The sequence below is a fragment of the Syngnathus typhle genome, linkage group LG6 (genome assembly GCF_033458585.1).
Source record: "Syngnathus typhle isolate RoL2023-S1 ecotype Sweden linkage group LG6, RoL_Styp_1.0, whole genome shotgun sequence".
Lineage (NCBI taxonomy): Eukaryota > Metazoa > Chordata > Actinopteri > Syngnathiformes > Syngnathidae > Syngnathus > Syngnathus typhle.
The window spans coordinates 1,706,085-1,726,284 of record NC_083743.1 but is presented as its reverse complement, the minus strand read 5'-3'; the positions used below and the strand labels follow the sequence as shown (position 1 = coordinate 1,726,284).

General features: G+C 49.9%; 3 protein-coding genes across 11 annotated transcripts; 2 read left to right on the top strand and 1 right to left on the bottom strand.

Annotated features, from left to right (window-relative positions):
- Positions 1–29: 29 nt before the first annotated feature.
- Positions 30–1,645, bottom strand: lipt2 (lipoyl(octanoyl) transferase 2). Of its 3 annotated transcripts, none has more exons than XM_061281945.1 (4): positions 1,534–1,645; positions 780–1,102; positions 582–708; positions 30–519 (listed from the first exon to the last, which is right to left on the bottom strand). In XM_061281945.1, exons 2-4 carry the CDS (start codon positions 1,098–1,100, stop codon positions 281–283), a joined length of 687 nt encoding a protein of 228 aa, XP_061137929.1. In that variant the 5' UTR covers positions 1,101–1,102; positions 1,534–1,645; the 3' UTR covers positions 30–280. The 3 variants fall into 3 exon arrangements, with proteins under 3 accessions (XP_061137929.1, XP_061137930.1, XP_061137928.1); XM_061281946.1 differs by having other exon boundaries at positions 1,538–1,603; XM_061281944.1 differs by lacking the exon at positions 1,534–1,645 and adding an exon at positions 1,194–1,527.
- Positions 998–11,598, top strand: ano7 (anoctamin 7). 4 transcript variants are annotated; one of them, XM_061281936.1, is made up of 24 exons: positions 3,124–4,406; positions 4,632–4,749; positions 4,974–5,034; positions 5,235–5,365; positions 5,439–5,546; positions 5,621–5,757; positions 5,843–5,900; positions 6,272–6,382; positions 6,463–6,628; positions 6,742–6,832; positions 6,925–7,042; positions 7,136–7,279; positions 7,399–7,536; positions 7,601–7,699; positions 7,976–8,078; positions 8,483–8,594; positions 8,691–8,745; positions 8,852–8,949; positions 9,073–9,218; positions 9,411–9,616; positions 9,686–9,822; positions 10,120–10,210; positions 10,358–10,477; positions 10,578–11,598. In XM_061281936.1, exons 2-24 carry the CDS (start codon positions 4,666–4,668, stop codon positions 10,722–10,724), a joined length of 2,661 nt encoding a protein of 886 aa, XP_061137920.1. In that variant the 5' UTR covers positions 3,124–4,406; positions 4,632–4,665; the 3' UTR covers positions 10,725–11,598. The 4 variants fall into 4 exon arrangements, with proteins under 4 accessions (XP_061137922.1, XP_061137920.1, XP_061137919.1 ...); XM_061281935.1 differs by having other exon boundaries at positions 4,555–4,749; XM_061281938.1 differs by lacking the exons at positions 3,124–4,406; positions 4,632–4,749 and adding an exon at positions 998–1,128.
- Positions 10,745–14,937, top strand: rnf169 (ring finger protein 169). 4 transcript variants are annotated; one of them, XM_061281942.1, is made up of 6 exons: positions 10,747–11,982; positions 12,452–12,525; positions 12,645–12,731; positions 12,810–12,934; positions 13,028–13,172; positions 13,291–14,937. In XM_061281942.1, the coding sequence occupies exons 1-6, from the start codon at positions 11,730–11,732 to the stop codon at positions 14,227–14,229; spliced, it is 1,623 nt and encodes a 540-aa protein (XP_061137926.1). In that variant the 5' UTR covers positions 10,747–11,729; the 3' UTR covers positions 14,230–14,937. The 4 variants fall into 4 exon arrangements, with proteins under 4 accessions (XP_061137924.1, XP_061137926.1, XP_061137925.1 ...); XM_061281943.1 differs by having other exon boundaries at positions 10,749–11,982; positions 12,834–12,934; XM_061281940.1 differs by having other exon boundaries at positions 10,745–11,982; positions 12,810–13,172.
- Positions 14,938–20,200: the final 5,263 nt, after the last annotated feature.

Genomic DNA, 20,200 nt, shown 5'->3' with positions numbered 1-20,200 from the left:
CACTAATGATCATTTCTTCTTCAATGACCTTATATGATTTTGGTCTTTAATTTTCCTTTTCCTAACTGCAACAATACACGGCATATTGTACATGCGTAGCGATTTTTACTTTCCAAACTGCAACAATACACACAACATATTGTACATGCGTAGCAATTTATCCAGACAAGGCAGTCTGCTCTTTGTTGGCCCAGCTCACTTTCTCTCAAAATTCATTTCCCAGCCCTGCTCCAGATGGATTTGGATTTGAACCGGCGTCGACCTTTTCCAGTGTATCGCTTCAGCCGCCGAGCGCCGCGCGGCCGTCGTCCAGCAGCTGGCAGCCAAAGTTGCGGGCGAACGCGCGCAGCACGTGCGGGACGGCCTCCTCCACGGTCAGGCGGCGCCGCAGTTCGGCGCTCAGCGAGGTCACGCCCTTCCCCTCCAGGCCGCATGGGACAATGTGACCGAACCACGTCAAGTCGGTGTCGCAGTTGAGCGCCAGGCCGTGCGACGTCACGTAGCGAGAGCAGCGGATGCCTAAAACGGTAGAGGGCAAGTTAACGGCAGGGCGGGCGGCAGACTCGGAAAGGCGGACGTACCGATAGCGCAGATCTTGTTGTCTCCGACCCAAACCCCGGTGTGAGGAGCCACGGATGCCTCCACGCCCAAGCTCGCGCAGGCCAAAATGGCCGTCTGCTCCAGCCGGGACACGTACCAGCGGACGCTCTGCGCAAGAAGACTTCAAGCGTCATCAGGCGTTCTCGCCGCGCCCCCGGGAACGCTCATTTCGGACGGACCTTCTTGAAGGCGCCCAGGTGCAGGACCGGGTAGCAGACCAGCTGTCCTGGGCCGTGGAAGGTGATCAGACCTCCTCGGTTGGTGTTGTGGACCTCCGCCCCCAGCAGACACAGGCGCTCCAGCTCGGCAGGGGGGCGGCCCTTATGCCGGATGCCGGTGGTGTAGACGGGCGGGTTCTGGCACAGCAGCAGCGCGTGGAAGGCGCCGGCGCCCGCCTGGCACCGCTTGATGTACGCCTCTTGGACACCTAGAGCCTCCCGGTAGGGCAGCAGGCCCAGGCGGACCACCTCCACCAGAGGACGGGGCCCCTGCGTCCGCATCGCTGGAAAAGCACAATGCAAAGCGCACGTAAGTTGGCTGTTACGATTGTTTCGTTTGATTTGAATTGTATGATTTGAACGGGCAAAATCCACCTGTTTTTATTAATTTGACAAACAGGGGAAGCGCTTCTCTGTAAGTTAGTTGAAACATTCGCTTGTATTTGCTGGCCAAATTTTCGAAATTAAACGACCCCCAAAGGATTTCAAGTAAGACGAGTCTTGTTCAATACTGCAAAGTCATACAACACTGCCCCCTGTTGACACAAAAGCAAGCGTGACGTCTAGCCCGGCCGTTAAATGTGCGACCAGCCACTTAAACGGCTAAACACTGCGACCCGTATACGTTCACTTTAAGGCTATTGAATTATAAGTAGGAAGTTCAGGATGATAAAGGATACAATAAATAAAAACAATTAAAAATGGCATTTCCCACCAACAACTTGTCAAACGACTTGCATCAGAAGCCTCACGAGCACCCGTCGTCTTTCTTCTTCTTCTTCGCTTTAGCCTCACTAGCGTACCTAGTGGACGGATGTTGTGTCTAATGCGCTCGTGTTACACAGTGAATTTGTGACGTTTCGTGGGTGGAAAAACACACTTTCGATTCTATTTAACGATTTTAAATTAATTGAATGCGGAATCCAGGTATATTTACACAGATTTTTGGAGCGTTGATGCTTCACTTACCATTGGGAAAAAATGCATCGTTTCTGGTTATAAAGAAACAGATTTCCGAACTAAAGTCAAGTCAAGTCAAGTTTATTTGTATAGCCCTAAATCACAAGCAGTCTCAAAGGGCTTCACATAGACAGAAATTGACAATTATTCTCAAAGCATCCCCTGATCTTAAGCTCCCAAAAGGGCAAGGAAAAACTTAAAAACCCCTAGCAGGGGGAAAATGAGAAACCTTGAGAAGGGACCACAGATGGAAGGATCCCCCTTTCAGGATCACCAGGTTGAAATGGATGCAGAGAGGGCACAAATGATACAACATGAAAATCAATTAAATAAAAAGTGGATGTCCATGTCACAGCAGAGGGCTGCCGAAAGGAGCCCTCAATTGTCCTGGCAGTGCTCTTCGAGGAGGTTGAGCTGCAGTTCCCCTATCCTGAATTAGCCACGAGAATCCAGATAGCCGCTGTCAGCATGGGTACCACCTAACCACCTCCCCGGCCGGGGAGGGGGGAGGGAGGGGGTGGAGAGGGAGAGAAAACAAACTCCAGCCGAATCGGCCACTACAGGTTAGTTAAAGGCCATGTCATAGAAATGTGTCTTTAAACGTGTCTTAAATGTTTCTACTGAGGTAGCAGTCCTAATATCCATTGGTAGGGCATTCCAAAGCTCTGGAGCCCGAATAGAAAATGCTCTAGAGCCTGCAGACATTTTCTTAGCCCTCGGTGTCGCTAAAAGGGTAGCGTTTTGCGAACGAAGGTTACGAGACGGAACATAAGGAACAACTAGGTCGACGAGATATGAAGGCGCTAAGCCATGCAGCGATTTATAGGTTAATAGAAGAACCTTGAAGTCACATCTTAAATGGACCGGAAGCCAATGTAAGTTGGCTAGTATTGGGGTAATGTGATCAAATTTTCTTGTCCGAGAGAGCAGCCTTGCAGCGGCATTTTGTACTAACTGTAGACTTTTGATGCGGGACTTAGGAAGACCCGAAAAGTTAAAACCTTCATGTTGAAGTCGATCATTTTAATGTGTCACTTTCACGATGATGTTCATGAACTAGGTTCAAGGTACACGTTTTGTATAGCATACCAGTTGTGTTTTTACACAAGAACGGTCTACCTTTGAGATCGATAGCTGGCTCTTGACCCTGGCTAATTAGTGGGTTTTCATGAAAGTATTTATCTCGGTAAAATTAGTGGGCTCGGGACAAGATGGATTCTCGAATTTTCTGTCAACTCACAAATACCGCAAGAATTCAGTAAAGTTAAGCCCTCAGTTAAGTTTCAGTTTCAAATTGTAGGTTATTCCAAGTCAGACCAGTAGGAAGCGACATTCACGATTTTCCTAACTGGGTGAGGCCATTCTACAGGGCCAATCAGAAAATAGACACGCGGGTTGATCGCGCACCCACCCAATACATCCGCGAAGATCGTTGTGCAGAGGTGTAAACATTTACCAGCTGCTGATTGGAATATCTTGGACAGCAACGCAGAGGACAGATAGACACCTCGAGACTTGGGAGGGTGAAGACTTGAGGGAGGGAGGGAGGTAGGCCTGGCTCACAGGTGAGTATACCTGGTGTGCTGTCGATGACCAGGTCGTTGTGATCCAGCGACTTGTGACCAACAGGAGAGTTCCAGCTGGCCAGCAAGGGCCAAGTTTGGCCGGCAAGGGCCAAGTTGGTTCTGTTGAGTAGGGGTGTAAATCGCGGGTTTTGTCACGATACGATATCATATCGATATAAAGAAACACGATACGATATTTGCCGATATCTTAAAGCCTGCTGTGTTTCATTCACGACACATCGCGATATAGTGCTCTACGATCGATATATATATATATTTTTTAAATAAAAAATACAGAACAATATCCTGATTTATAACAATTCATACGCAAAATCAACAAGGTACTGCAAACTCTTTATTTAGGAAATGACAAGAGTATTGTAGTGTACAAAGTGCTTATTTTAACACTGAACTTTGATGTCGTGTTTTTTCTTTAAATATAAATATAGAGATTTGTGGTCCCTGAATATATGATCACCGCATGGCAGGATTTACAAACTGCACGTGTCTTGCCCGTTGAGCCATCTTTTCTTTAGAATCCAAAGTGCTTCCAAACGAATGACTTGAAGCCTAAAGGGGAGCAAATTCCCTCGTCTTTTTGGACACTAGCCATAGCACCAGCCCAGGAGCCGCGTACTAGTGGTCGACTCCCCTTTCACGTGCCTGCTCTACTCACAACGCAACACGCCGCTCACTGCTCCCGGAAAGAGGAAGCAAGCAACAATGAACTGGATTTCAAAATAAAGTCGCGTCTAATGTCCGAGGTCAAACACGGCGATATAAATCGATGTTTACGTTTAGCATTGATTACAATAAATCGTAGAGCATTATATCGCTTAATCGATGTGCATCGATGAATCGTTACACCCCTACTGTTGAGGCAGTTGCGCATGGCCCTCAGTTAAGCACTTGCTTGTGCACACGTCACAAGACGGACAGTTAGGACTGAGTGGCGAAAGGATCCGCCGCGCCCCCGACCGGTTCATCTGCCTGCGCTTGAGGACACAAAGAACTTTGGGTGGCCAAAATTGCGCTTCCGCATCCTGGTCACCACCTCTGCAAGGTTGGTGCTCTCGGAGCGAAAGCCAGTCGACATTTCGACAGCTTCTCTCATTTCTTTGACACCTTTGTTTTGCACACACACGGAATTATTTGTAGCTTTGTCACGCTGCGTTCGTTGCACCACTGAGGATTCACTGCATCATTTACAGTCAGACCTGATGACATGATGGCAGAGAGAATTTGAGAAATAAACATGATTGGGCTCAACATTGCTACGGTTGCGTAGACATTAGGACGTAAACGGGAAGTCGTTCAGGAGGATGAAGATGCGAGGGGACCAGGAGATGAACACTCTGATCACCGTAGAAAACAAGTCGGACATCAGCTACGGGAGCATCGCCACGGTAACTTTTCACATCCTTCCTGATCTTTTGCTCTAGCCCTAAGCATCTAGCTGGCCCATTGGGGTTTGGAGGGGGGCGCTGCAAAACATTGGCCCCGTCATCTTCCTTCCGCAGCTCGTTAAGAACAATGGCCTTTGTACGAGCGGGAAGCCGACAACAAAAACAATTTGACATTGAAAGAGACGGCCAAATTGTCCCGACTCCTGACTCTGTACGCTTTGCAGAATGCAGCCGTGACACCGCCGCGGGACAAGAACACGTTTAGCGATGAAAGGACTCGCGTGGGTGAGTCAGAGAAGCGCTAGTGTCAATATTAGCTTAGCAAACAGGTGTGACTTGCTCGGTGTTTGACGAGACCATAAGTGAGAGGTGTGCAAGAATGCAGAATGGATGGATGGATAGATGGCAGCAGGGAAAAGAAAAGACATCCATCCATCCATCCATCCTTCCATCCATCCAATCATTGCTGTGCGCTCATCGGGCAGATTTTGTTCTGGCTTGGGAGGAGCCTCACGGCGCCAACGTGGAGGACAGCAAGGTCGTCGACTCTGCTCACGGCAAGTGGAGAGAAAGCTTCCTGAAAAATCTGAGATTCTCGGGACTCCTGATGGAGGAGGTGAACCCAAAGACGCAAGTGAAATGCTGGCTGTGGCGACACCCGCTGATGCCATTTTGTTTCTTGTCTCCAGAGGGAAGTGGTCCAGACCAAGTCCAGGATCCGTTTCGTCCTGCTGAGCGCCCCCTGGAGTGTCCTCTGCTACTACGCTGAGGAAATCAGTTTGCGCGTCCCCTTGCAGGTGAGCGCAGATGGGCCGCCGGACGGATGGACGGAAGGACGCGTGGTGTCTTGTGACGCATCGCTGTCCTACAGGTGGTCAATACTTGCTACGTCAACTGGTCGGCTAGCGTGCTTCAGTACCTGGCGCTCCCCAACCCGCTGGCGCAGGACGTCCCCAATACACCGCCCGATTTCTATACCTGCCAGTTCAGGACCAACAAGCTGGAGAGGTTGGGAGACGTCGAGGGTCGTGAAGGCGGGCGGGCGGCCGTCCCACGTCCGCCTTTCATTTGCACGTGTGCGCGTGTCTTTCAGGTTTCTGGGCAGTGAGGACAGAGAAAACTTCTTCAAGACAACTCAAAGACATCAAGTGGTGAGTCGTTGTCTTCTTTTCCTTCACGTGAGACAATCCTGCTTACTGGCCGGCTGACTTCAGGATGTTTCAGTCAGCGGGTGGATGGGATGGGATGGGATGGGATGGGACGGGAGAGGACGGGACAGGACGGGACGGGACTCCGCCTCCTTGGCAAACATGCTCGCGCACGCACGCTGGCCTTGTACCAGATGCAAAGTTGAGGCCTTTCTTTTCAGCCGGACAAACGGGGGTGGGGGCAGGACCGGGTCGTCCGTCGGCAAGTCAACGTTGTTTATCAGCTGCCGCATTTTTCTCACCGGTGGCGGGTGGAGACCTTTGGCTTTCTAACTTGCCGACTTACCAGCACCGGCCCATCTTGCGTCCCGTAGCTGTACGAGATTTTGGCCCGAACTCCTTACGGCTCCGTGTCCAGAAACGAGGTGGGAATAGACCGTCTGCTGAGCGAGCAGGTCTTCACGTCGGCGTATCCACTCCACGAGGTGGGCTCGCCCCGCCTGGTACCGGCGGAAAGCCGGCGCAAGCTTGCTCTAAAAGCTGTCTCGGCTCTTTCCTCCTCCAGGGTGGATTCCAGCTGCCCAAAAGCCCGGCGCCTGTCGAGTCTCTGAGGCTCAGGCAAATCCTCTACGGGTACTGGGCTCAGTGGTCCTGCTGGGCTCGCTACCAACCTCTGGACCACATCAGGGAGTACTTTGGAGAGAAGATAGCGCTTTACTTTGCCTGGCTTGGTAATTCCAAAAAGCACCAATGTATCTCTGTTGCGTGTGAACTGACGGACGACGTAATGTCACGGCTACTGGCCGCCGTCTGATTACTGAGCGGAGGTTTCCGTGGTCTTCAGGGTTCTACACGGGTTGGTTGGTGCCAGCCTCGCTTGTCGGGACTTTGGTCTTCCTGACGGGTTTTTGGCTGATGACCACGGATGTTCCAGCGTGCGTACAACCGGCGACGCCTTGACGCCGGCGTCCTCGTCGTCACTCCGCTGCATACAATCCGCTCACTTGAGTGTGTGTGTGGCTTGTAGGAAGGAATTGTGCAACAGCGGCGGCAGTTTCGTGATGTGTCCCATCTGTAACATTTGCTCCTACTGGAACTACTCCAGCATCTGCGTTACCTTCAAGGTTCTGCGTATCGCATCACTTGTCCGTCTGATTGATCACTCGACCGTCTGTCCGTCGCTCTGTCTAACTGTCCGTCTGATGGGGGGGACTGAGTTTCTGACCGTCTGCCTATAGGCGGGGATTCTTTTTGACAATGGAGGAACGGTGTTTCTCAGCATCTTCATGTCCTTGTGGGCCGTCACCTTTTTGGAGTACTGGAAGAGAACCTGTTCATCTCTGTCCCACCGCTGGGACTGCACTGATTTCCAGGACATAGAGGTACACCTGCATGGCCACATACAGAAGGTTACGTGACCAAACTGGAAAATAGGTCGGCGGATCTCCCGCGAACGGGCCGACGCCACCCGTCGTTGAGAAAGCTCTGCGCTCTTTGGCAGGAGCGACCGCGGCCCGAGTTCACGGCCATGGCGCCCATGACGGTGAGGAATCCTCTGACGGGTGCGGAGGAACCGTACTTCCCCGAGAAGAAGCGTTTCAACCGAGTGCTGACCGGCTGCATGATCATCGTGGTCATGGTGAGGCTTTGAGGGAAAAAGCAACTTGGGCTCAGTCGCTAAAGTTTGCCGCTGACGCTCGCAGGTCCTGGTGGTCCTGATGTTCCTCATCGCCATCATCCTGTATCGCTCCATCCTGAGTATCGTCATCTCCAAGTCCAAGCTCAGCTTCTTCATTTTCTCCGTGAGCAAAGCGACCGAGTCGAACCCGAGTTGAGCTCATCGGGGGGCCCAGAGTGCCTCCAGCTGAAATGAACAGCTTGCGCTTACAGTGCTAAGAGCAGCACTGATCAAAATGGAAATACCATCACTCCAACGTCACTTAAACTTTGAGCTCCCAGAGGGACTTTTCCTCCTGCGTTTGGGTTCATTGCGTTTTTGTTGACACGGGAAAGAAGCTGGACGCTTGTCGGAACTTGCCGGTTTTGTTTTGTCAAACGCCTAGGCCGTCTGCTTTCAGGCCGCCAGGATTGCCAGTCTGACGGGATCCGTGTTGAACCTGCTGGTCATCCTGATCTTGTCTCGTGTTTACATCTCCCTGGCCCACATCCTCACCAGATGGGGTGGGTCCGTCGCTCGCCGAGTCAACCTCTCTAGTCAACCTCTGTTGCCAACCCCTGTTGCCATCCCCTGTTGCCAACCCCTGTTGCCAACCTCTGTTGCCAACCTCTGTTGCCAACCTCTGCTGCCAACCTCTGCTGCCAACCTCTGCTGCCAACCTCTGCTGCCAACCTCTGCTGCCAACCTCTGCTGCCAACCTCTGCTGCCAACCTCTGCTGCTCTTCCAAGACGTTTTGCCGAAAGGTTTCTTTCAAATGGGGGGCTGCGCGTAGGCGAGCCAGAAGCCGAGAAAGCAAGCAATCCGGCAACAAGTAGCCATTGCCGCAAGTGGGCGCAACGGGAAACGTCTTCCAGGACAAAAGAGCAAACGGATGATACAGATGACGTGATGTGTGTGTGTTGTCAGAGATGCATCGCACTCAGACCAAATACGAAGACATGTTCATCCTCAAAGTGTTCGTGTTCCAATTTGTCAACTTCTACTCGTCTCCGGTGTACATCGCCTTCTTCAAAGGCAGGTCGGTGAGCCAGCCAGCAAGCCAGCCAGCCAGCAAGTCATTTGGCTTGCTTTTGGCTGCCGGCGCCCTGACTTTGCTTGCGCGCCTTGCGTGTAGATTCGTCGGCTACCCGGGAGAGTACATCACACTGTTTGGAGTGCGCAACGAAGATGTGAGTGGCGCCCGATCAGGCACGGGGCGACCCGGCCTGGCGCGGGTCCGCCTTTCCGCCGCCGAAACTCACAGTCCGTCCGGCTCGCGTTTGCTTGTGACGACAGTGCGGCGCTGGCGGCTGCCTCATCGAGTTGGCCCAGGAGCTGCTGGTCATCATGGTGGGAAAGCAGCTCATCAACAACATCCAGGAGTTTGTCTTTCCGTAAGCACGGCCGGAACCCACTGCCAACAACAACAAGCCGCACTTTGACTGGCACCACCGGCCGGCGCCTCCTCGATTCCCTGGGGTTGGAGCCTTTATGTGCCTGCTTTATATGCCCGCCAGGAAGTTGAGGGCGTGGTGGCAGAAGAGGAAGAGAAGCGCCAAGGAGCCCGAAGAGCAGGGCGGAGCAGAGCGGGGCCTTTGTCCCTGGGAGGTGGACTACCAGCTCCTGCTCTGCGAGGGGCTCTTTAGCGAGTACCTGGAGATGGGTGAGTGGGCAAAACAAAGCGGCACATTGGCCGGCTCACTGGGCAAGCAGCCGGAGTCCAGTCGAGCAGCCGGAGTCCAGCCCAGCGGCCGGGAGTCCGGCCGAGTGGCTCGAGCCATCGAGCAAAGGTTGCAAACTGTTTGACGCCTCTGAGTTCCTCCGCTATGTGTCCGGTATTTCTCCTTCTTTTCAGTCATTCAGTTTGGTTTTATCACCATCTTTGTGGCGGCGTGCCCTTTGGCTCCTCTCTTTGCTCTCATCAACAACTGGGTGGAAATCCGTCTGGACGCGCAGAAGTTTGTGACAGAATATCGCCGACCAGTGGTGGAGCGGGCGCAGGACATCGGCATTTGGTTGGACATCCTGCAGTTCATCGCGTACACGGCCGTCCTCACCAACGTACGATCCGTCCGGACCCGGTGAGCCGCCGACGTGGCTCCGCATCCACGCCGGACTTTTGCTCGCCAGGCCTTCCTGATCGCGTTCACCTCGTCCTTCCTGCCTCGCCTGTACTACCGCTACACCCGAGAGCCCGACCTCAGCGGCTTCATCAACTTCACCCTGGCCACGTCGCCACCGCCGCGTGAGCACACCTTGGCCTGCAGGTAAGGGGCGAGACAAAAACACGCCAGATGGCCACTGAGCGACCCAAGTTAGCAGCCATTCAGGAGGTTGGGCAAAAAGACCAAAGAAGACAAGGAAGTCTGACCTTGAAGCTGTCTTCCTCACGTCTATATTGAGATATTCGCTACCGAGGACAAGAATTGGCCTCCTTTTCAAAGTAGCAAAACACTCCAATTGCAAGGGAGCCAGCCGGAAAAGTTCCCTGACTGGCTGCCTGCCTGCCTGCCTGCCTGCCTGCCTGCCTGCCGGTGGCTTCCTGACACAAAGCTCGTCTTTAGGTATCGCGGCTTCAGAGATGAAAACGGCCAATACCTGCCCGAATATTTTCACCTGCTCGCCGTCCGACTCGGCTTCGTCATCATCTTTGAGGTCAGTGTCTCTTTGTCGCCATCGTTAGCGTCGCCGGCGCGTAGCCAGCTAGGCCAGCGCCAAATCATCGAGTAGCGTCGCCGGCGGCGTTTGAACGACGTGAGCCCGTAACCATTTGATCGCTGTCCCGTTTGCTCCATTCCCCAGCACGTGGTTTTCCTCATCGGCCGCCTGATCGACTTGATGGTTCCCGACATCCCCGAGGAGGTGGAGCTCAAGATGAAGAGGGAGCACTACATGGCCAAGGAGGCGCTGGCCGAGAACCAGGTAAGGCGCTTGCCGTGGATGGAGGGAGGGAGGGATGGATGGATGGATGGATGGATGGATGGATGGCGCCCTTTTGTTCCTGATGTGGCCTTTGGCGCAGGTTCTGGGGAGGACCATGATTCCCGTGCAGATGAACGACGAGTGCGGTGAACCTCGGCAGCGCAAACTTCGCCCCTCGGCGGCGCCGCCGGACACGGTGATGAGGACCTCAGACAAAGTGGTCGAGCCGCCGGGCAGCTGCTGCTGAAGACTTTTCCTAGGACATTTAGGACGTTGTGTAGTCGTTAGAGTAGGCCTCTTTGGCGTGGCGGAGATGTTGGCCGGGATACTTTGGCCATCGCTGTCGCTCCTGCCAGACGAGCAAGATTGGGCGCCATGATGGAAAGAGACGTTTGAAACCATGTCGGTTGTTGAGGATGGTGGTGATGATGATAGCAGCTATTTTTAGAAGGCTGAAAATGCAGCAGTGCTCATCAATGTGATTCTTTTGTCATCTGCTTTTTCCCATTCCAATGACTGGGGTGGATCAAAACATATTAGGTGAGGGCAACGTTCTAAAAAGAGGAGATGAATGCCAAGTAACAAGTGAAATGTTGCGCTCGCTCGTACTTCATTTCTTTTGATATCTATTCCCTTCATTTGCTGATTTATTCCTTTTTGTTAGTCACGCGAGCCATTCTTCAACTATACGCTGAAATACGTTCATCCTCAGTCAGGCACGAGGATAAAATAGTTCTTTGAAAATGACATCACAGTCATGCATCGATGACGGCTCGGCTCAGCTCAGCTATTTTGGAGGTGTGGCGATGTGACGCTTACAAGCTGAGCCCAAGGCACTCTGCTGTCATTTTCAAGCGACGCAAAATGGCAACCGCCGACCGAGACGGGAGGAAAAAGTGCCAGCTATTATCAGCCACAAATGTAATATGAATCCGATGGCTCTCACGAACAAATTCTTGTCAACAAAAAAACGTGTCTTGACAAGAGGGTACCATTAGTCGTATGTTTGATTTTTTTTCCAACCGAACCTTATTGAAATGGTAACTTTGACAAGAAAAAAAGCATCGAAAACGCGACACAAAGAGCAGCCAGAGTGATTTGAAATAAATGTTTGAAATCAAGACGAGCGTGGAGGCGCGCGCGCGCACGCACACAGACAAAAGCTCACGCACACGCGTATTTTCGAGACTTAGTGGAAGGAAGGGCGGGGTTTGTTTTGAACTCGAACGCTCAGCAGCAGTCACTGGGGAAGATGGCGGCCGCGGTGACTGGCCGACGCTCCGGAAAGGCTGCGGCGGCGGCGGCGGCGCACACGGCGGCGCACACGGCGGCGGATCCGGCGGCGGATCCGGCGGCGGCCCGGGGATCTCCTGTACTCGGAACCGTGTCGGCAATCCACCGCAGCAGCGAGCCCAGTCGCCGCTCCTGCTCGGCCCGATGGCGCCGGAGCACAGAGGCCGAGCGGAAAGGCGGCGGGGCGGCGGACGCCCGCGCCCGGCCATCAGGTGAGCGTTGGACGTCGTTTTGCTCCATTTTCCACATTGACAACTTGACTCGCGTGCTCTTCAACCATGTTGATCTCGGTTGAACTTGACGGGACTTGTTGGGAACTTGATGGGACCCCAAGCGCTTGAGTAGGAGGAGTCCTTTCACTCCTGATTCCAACTCCCTCTGACCGTGTTGACAAGTTGCTTGACAAGTTCTCCCGAGACACTCTCTCTGTAGTTGAATAAGAAAAATACATAAGGACAGAGCAAATTGGGTTGTTGTGCATCGGTGTAATGGTCCCTACCTGGGTCAAGTACCGATGAGCTCCTTTATCCCACGCGCGGCGTCATCTGCCAATACGAGACGTTCAGAGTCAATGTGAGGAACCAAGTGAGATGGGCTTCTGCGCTTGGCTACAATGCAGAGCTGGAAGCCGTTTCAAACCACACAAGTCTTCTTCTGTGTTTTTTGCTCGTGCACGCTCAGACGTGTTTGTTTGTCCGAGCGCCGTGCACAAGTCAACAGAGGGCTCGTCTTCAGGTCCCAACCTGACGCGCAAGGTGAGTCCGAGCCAAAGTCCGGTGAGACCCGTGGCCGTTTTCGCGTTCTTTTCTTTTCCTGCTGCGTCGCGTACGTCGCAAACGGGTGCGTAAGTGTCAATGTTTTCCTTTTGATGGAGCTGTCCTTGTGCGAGGAGCGGGAAGACGTGAGGAGGCGCGGCCTCCGCAAGGATGAAAGCGGCTCGCCCCAACGCGGCCAAGATTCTGTAAGTCCTCGCTGCTGAAGCAGAATGAGACTTCAGAACGAGAGTTGACGTCTTCCAATTTTGAACATTGCTTCCAAGGGACTGCTCTTGTCCACGTTGCAGGGCGTCCTGTCTGACTCGGAGAACGAGGAGCCCGTGTCCAGGCGCATCAGGAGGTTCTCGGCCTTTGTGAGAAGGAGCCGGACTTTGTCGGGCGTCGCCAGGTGCTCGCTCTCCGGCGCCCCCCTGGCCGGCCGGCCAGTTGGCTGGCCCATGCTCGCCTGCCTCGACCTCATACCTCTGTCCGTCTTCTTCAGTGGCGTGCAGAGGAGTCGCAGCTGCACGGAAGCCGGCGACAACGCGCGGGGGAAAACCAAGGGGGACGCCGACACGGTTCGGCTCTCTCGCCCCCAAGTGCCATCGGAGTCCGCTCAAGACCTGGCTTCCTGCCGCGAATGTCAGGTGACATTTTATTTGCCTCGTGACCTTAACGTCGTCCGAGTCCACATGTCACGCCGTCCGAGTCCACGCGTCACCCGGCGGTGCGATGTGCTGTAACTCTGCAACGCTGCCGTTGCAGGCGGGGGCGGCTCACAGCTTCACAGCCGGAATCCTCCTGTCGTCAGAGAACAGTCGGTCGGCCTCGGCGCCCGTCGGCGGCCCCGACCGGCGGCTGGCCCGGCGCGGCGGCGTGGCCGCACCGGCGCCGGCCGCGCCACCTGAGCGCTCGGTCAGCCCCGAGAGCAACGACAGCATCTCGGAAGAGCTCAACCATTTTAAGCCCATCGTGTGCTCGCCCTGCACGCCGCCCAAACGGCTGGCGGACGGGCGCCGGCTGGAGCCCGCCGTGGTCAAGTCCACGCCCCGGAACCTGACGTGGCGCCTGCACAAGCCCACCAGCTACGAGGCCAGCCCCGCTGTGCTGCAGCGCTGGCGGCAGATCGAGCTGGACCGCCAGAGCTTTAAGGTGAACTCCAAGGGCACGCTGACCAGCCCCGTCACGGACATGCTGGAGGGCGGTGGCGTGCCGCCACCTTCCAACAACAAGCGGAAGCTGCTCTTTGATCCTCCCGGCCCGGATGGCTGCTCCCTCAAGATCCGCGTGCCCGCCGTCCGCTACTGTGGCAACTTTCCCTCGCGCGGCAGCGATGCTGAACTGGAGTCGGGGGCCGGCGTCAGCGCCTTGTTTGGACGCAGACATTCCTTCTCCCCGTACGCCCACGGCTCAAGCTTCCAGTCGTGCAAGCTGGCGGCAAAGGGCTCGTTGAGCCCCCGCAAGGAAACGGCTGCCTCCAAGCGAAGCAGGACGACCAAACACCAGGCCGCCGCCGCCGCCGCCGCCGCCCCCCGAGTCTGCCAGGAGAGGAAGGACCGGGCTTTCGCCCTCAAGCTGCAAAGACAGTTTGAGAGGGAGCGCGCCCCCACGGGGGACAAGTATTTCTTACGCTCCTGGATGGCCAATCACAGCTGCAGGAGGCTCGGCCTGCGACGCTCGCGCCGTATCAACCAGCAGCGTTAGCTGACACCGTGATGTACTTTGAGGGCGCCGCTGTCGCGGCAAAACCCCCCCCAGTTTTTGTCAATGAAGAATGTACCGCGATCAGGATGGGGCCGAGTAGTAATAGTGCAGTATTGCAAACTTCCTCGACACCAAATATTTTAGTTGTGATTCATGGAAATACATTTAGTGGAACCCCAAAATTTAAACTTCGCGTAAACTCATTTACTAAGGTGAAGTGAGCCAATGATTTCATTCATTCATTCATTCATCATCTTATCCTCACCAGGTTGCCCCCGAAGCGGTCGCCAGCCAATGACGGGGAACATGTCGACAAATGGCCATACACGCCCATACTCTCGCCTATGCTCATCCGATGACTGCGCTCACGCCAAAGCGCAATTTATAAATAAGGTTTACTTCACCTGAAGAAATATCCTTGCATGAAGTGAATAGTTTCAGGTTGCGCTGTAGTTGTTGTTGCTTTTTCTTTCATGAATCAAAGTTAAAATGTTAGATGTGGAACCCCCCACCCCCCCTCCCACACACGGTCATTCATTTGATGTTTCTTTTTTTCCAGTCTGCAAAACTTCTCTATCTCATTTGCTGCACATTGTGAATTTGTTTTTTGTTCCAATGAGATCACATCCTCAGCTGAAGGTCTCCTTTTCTCGACACAAGCCAGCTTTAATGTACTTTCTATGACGAAATAATGATGATTATTAGTTATGAGCGTGTTTGGAAATACTCTCTAACTCAGTGTGCACAATAATTAAGCGGAGCGTGAGGCTCCGTGCACTGGTGAAACGGTTGGCAAACCAATGCGAGCGCAGCGCACTCTGCCTTTCCTCTGAGCGTCAATTCCCCTACTCTCCTGAAGTTTGATTGCCATGATACTGAACATTTTCTAAAGGAGCTGCGTTTGGCTTGATGTGGCAGAATTTGGCTTGCCAAATCACACTGACGTTTTGTACGAATGAGCAAGACCACTTCCATCCATCCATTTCCTGTACCGCTGTATCCCCGCGGGGGTCACGGGCTTGCTGGAGCCGATCCCAGCTGTCATCGGGCAGTAGGCGGGGGACACCCTGAACCGGTTGCCAGCCAATCGCAGGCCACACAGAGATGGACAATCATCCGCACACGCACTCACACCTAGGCTCAATCAGCCTTCCAAGCATGATTTTGGGGATGTGGGAGGAAACCGGAGAGCCCGGAGAAACCCACGCGGACACGGGGAGAACATGCAAACTCCACACAGGTAGGGCCAGAGGTGGAATCGCACCCGCACCCTCCGTACTGTGAGGCGGACGGGCTAGCCAGTGCGTCACCGAGCCCCCTAGCAAGACAACTTTATACATAAAAGTCAAAAAAAGAATTGGGCAGGCAGCAGCGATTCACATTTGTGCTCATCGAGCAAATGCAAGTTGAAATAAAACTGGCAACAATACAAGTGACTGGAAACATAGTTTAGAAATCACGTCAATGTTGACGTCTGACTATCAAGGCGACGTCGCAAGAGAAATCAAAGTCAGCTTTATTGTCAATCCCTTCACATGTCAAGACACACAAAGAAACCGAAACTCCGTTTCCTCCATCCCACGGTGACGAGACACAGTACACGATAAACATACAAGTAGACGACACAAAATAAAAACAAGAAGGCACAAACAATAACTAAGAAATAAAATGAGTGATGAATAAATAATAAACAAATAACCCAATAAACTAGAATTTTGCAATTTCTGGAGAAATTGCGTGTGAAGGCGAAATGTATGAATAACTTCTTCGGGGAATGCTGCCGAACGATGTTGAAACGTGTTGAATTACTTGAGAAATGTAGAATATTTGGAGAATTTGTGGTGAATTTCAAAATAAAAGATGTGAAGTTTTTGGTAAGTGGGAAGTTGTGGAATAGGTAGAAAAATGATGAACAGTTGAAAGTTGGAATGGGTTGAATCGGTTGAAAAATGTAGAAATGAGAAGGGAAAAAGGAATTGGGTGTGAATTTCAAAATAAAAGATGTGAAGGTTTTGGGAAGTTGTGGAATAGGTCGAAAAATGATGAACAGTTGAAAGTTGGAATGGGTTGAATCGGTTGAAAAATGTAGAAATGAGAAGGGAAAAGGGAATTGGGTGTGAATTTCAAAATAAAAGATGTGAAGTTTTTGGTAAGTGGGAAGTTGTGGAATAGGTAGAAAAATGATGAACAGTTGAAAGTTGGAATGGGTTGAATCGGTTGAAAAATGTAGAAATGAGAAGGGAAAAGGGAATTGGGTGTGAATTTCAAAATAAAAGATGTGAAGTTTTTGGTAAGTGGGAAGTTGTGGAATAGGTAGAAAAATGATGAACAGTTGAAAGTTGGAATGGGTTGAATCGGTTGAAAAATGTAGAAAGGAGAAGGGAAAAGGGAATTGAGTGTGAATTTCAAAATAAAAGATGTGAAGTTTTTGGTAAGTGGGAAGTTGTGGAATAGGTAGAAAAATGATGAACAGTTGAAAGTTGGAATGGGTTGAATCGGTTGAAAAATGTAGAAATGAGAAGGGAAAAGGGAATTGGGTGTGAATTTCAAAATAAAAGATGTGAAGTATTTGGGAAGTTGTGGAATAGGTAGAAAAATGATGAACAGTTGAAAGTTGGAATGGGTTGAATCGGTTGAAAAATGTAGAAATTAGAGTACAAAAACGGAATTTGAGAGAATTTTGGTTGAATTTCAAAATAAAAGATGTGAAGTTTTTGGTAAGTGGGAAGTTGTGGAATAGGTAGAAAAATGATGAACAGTTGAAAGTTGGAATGGGTTGAATCGGTTGAAAAATGTAGAAATGAGAAGGGAAAAGGAAATTGGGTGTGAATTTCAAAATAAAAGATGTGAAGTTTTTGGTAAGTGGGAAGTTGTGGAATAGGTAGAAAAATGATGAACAGTTGAAAGTTCGAATGGGTAGAATCGGTTGAAAAATGTAGAAATGAGAAGGGAAAAGGAATTGGGTGTGAATTTCAAAATAAAAGACGTGAAGCTTTTGGTAAGTGGGAAGTTGTGGAATCGGTAGAAAAATAATGAACAGTTGAAAGTTGGAATGGGTTGAATCGGTTGAAAAATGTAGAAATGAGAAGGGGAAAGGAAATTGGGTGTGAATTTCAAAATAAAAGATGTGAAGTTTTTGGTAAGTGGGAAGTTGTGGAATAGGTAGAAAAATGATGAACAGTTGAAAGTTGGAATGGGTTGAATCGGTTGAAAAATGTAGAAATGAGAAGGGAAAAGGAATTGGGTGTGAATTTCAAAATAAAAGACGTGAAGCTTTTGGTAAGTGGGAAGTTGTGGAATCGGTAGAAAAATAGTGAACAGTTGAAAGTTGGAATGGGTTGAATCGGTTGAAAAATGTAGAAATGAGAAGGGAAAAGGAAATTGGGTGTGAATTTCAAAATAAAAGATGTGAAGTTTTTGGTAAGTGGGAAGTTGTGGAATAGGTAGAAAAATGATGAACAGTTGAAAGTTGGAATGGGTTGAATCGGTTGAAAAATGTAGAAATGAGAAGGGAAAAGGAATTGGGTGTGAATTTCAAAATAAAAGATGTGAAGCTTTTGGTAAGTGGGAAGTTGTGGAATCAGTAGAAAAATAATGAACAGTTGAAAGTTGGAATGGGTTGAATCGGTTGAAAAATGTAGAAATTAGAGTAGAAAAACGAAATTTTAGAGAATTTTGGTTGAATTTCAAAATAAAAGATGTGAAGTTTTTGGTAAGTGGGACGTTGTGGAATAGGTAGGCAAAAGATGAACAGTTGAAAGTTGGAACGAGTTGAATCGGTTGAAAAATGTAGAAGTTAGAGGTGAAAAACGAAATTTTGTGAAAATTTGTCGGAATTTTTAACGTGAAAACGTGAAATTTTCGAATTTGGGAATTTTGGGAATGTCGAGAATCCTTCCGAATGTGATTAGAATGTGCTGAATGATGTGAATTTCAAATTGGAACGACGTAAATGTGAAATGTCGAATGTGCCATTAAGAATGAATGGGGAAAAATTTGTCGGAATTTTGGGAATTTTGCGGAATCGGAAAATTTTCGGAACGAGAAAAATACAAGCGCTCGTCGCGTGAATATTTGGAATACGTGAAAAGTGGAATGGAGTGAATCGGATGAATTATGTGGAAGATGAAACGTGTCAAAAAAGTGTGGAGAATAAAAGAGAATAATAATAACTAGAATTGCAATTTCGGAAGAAATTGCGTGTGAAGGCGAAGGCAGATGTTAAGTTACAAACGTTAAGCGTTAAAAATGATGAGCGGGAAGAATACAAAGGGAAAATAGATAATTGTGAAATAAATGGGAAAATGTTACAAATACATGTTACAAAAAGGTACAAATGATAAGCGTTAAAAATGAAACGTTACAAATGTTACAAAAAAGGTACAAATGATAAGCGTTGAAAATGATAAGGGGGAAGAATAAAGGGTAAAATAATTTATGACTCCCAATGTGGGAATCGAACCCACTACAGGAAACTGGCTCGGGTTGACATTTCCATTGTGTTTCCGACTGAGCTAATGAGGATCCTTCCTTCTTGCTGGTTGAATTTGGTTAATGTAATGAATGTGTTTGTTGAATGCGAATGCGTAATCAAAGTGGTGGAAATTGCTTAATGTAATGAATGTTGACTGCGAATGACAAAAGTTACAAATGATAACCGTTGAAAATGATAACCGGGAAGGATAAAGAGTAAAATAAATAATGACGCCCAATGTGGGAATCGAACTGACGCGGGTTTTGATACCACTCGGGAATGATGCTCGTGTACTGGAATTACTTGTGTTTCCCACGAGCTAATTGAGTCCCTTACTATGTCGTGGTTGCAATTGGTTAATGTAATGAATGTGTTTGTTGAATGCGAATACGTAATCAAAGTGGTGGAAATTGCTTAATGTAATGAATGTTGAATGCGAATGTTAGTTACAAATGATAAGCGTTGAAAATGATAAGCGGGAAGAATAAAGAGTAAAATAATTAATGACGCCCAATGTGGGAATCGAACCCACTACAGGAAACTGGCTCGGGTTGACATTGCCATTAAGAATGAATGGGGAAATAAAAGGCACAAATTTGCTAATTACTTAAAAACGGTAAATGTTATGAACGCGAAAAATACTGGCAAGCGTGCCATGAATTTTTGGAACGTGTGAAAGGTTGAACGAGGTGAATCGGTTGAAGCATGTAGGAGTAGTTAGATGTCAAAAAAGTGGGAGGAATAAGTTGTTTAATAATAAAGTACAATATCAATGTGTGAAGGCCTTCGCCTTCACACAATAATAGAGAATGGTGTAGAATAACATATGTGTGAAGGCCTTCGCCTTCACACAATAATAAAGTAAATGGAGTAGAATAACATATGTGTGAAGGCCTTCGCCTTCACACAATAATAGAGAATGGTGTAGAATAACATATGTGTGAAGGCCTTCGCCTTCACACAATAAGAGGATCAAAACTGAGCCAGTGTGCGTACAGCAGACAGTAAGCATAGCGCAAAGTACAGGACGCTACGCAGAAAGGGGGGGGGGGGCGAGTTCAGGATCCTAACAGCCTGGAGTATGAAGCTGTTGGAGAGTCTGGTGGTGCGGGAGCGCAGGCTGTCGTGAGGGATGTGTTCTCAAATGGAAGAAACGAGCAGTTGACTTTGATTATGTCCAAATGTGATGAGGTTACTGCAGGTTAGAGATATTGCAGCGAACCCGCCTAGAAATCCACAAAACCAATCTGTGAAAGAAGAAGACGGAAAAAAAAAAAACATGCGTACGTATTCGTATGTTATGAGATTTATGGACAGATTTACTTCTTAATGCGAATAAAAGGTTCACAGTTTACCGCGTCGTGGCTTCGTGACATCTCACGTTTGTGGTTATGTTCCATCCAATCGAAAGCAGCCAGGTCAGTGACGGGGTAACAATATAGAATTAGGCCTTTTCTTTGAAATACTATATGTAAGTAATAGGAACTTTGTATCGTG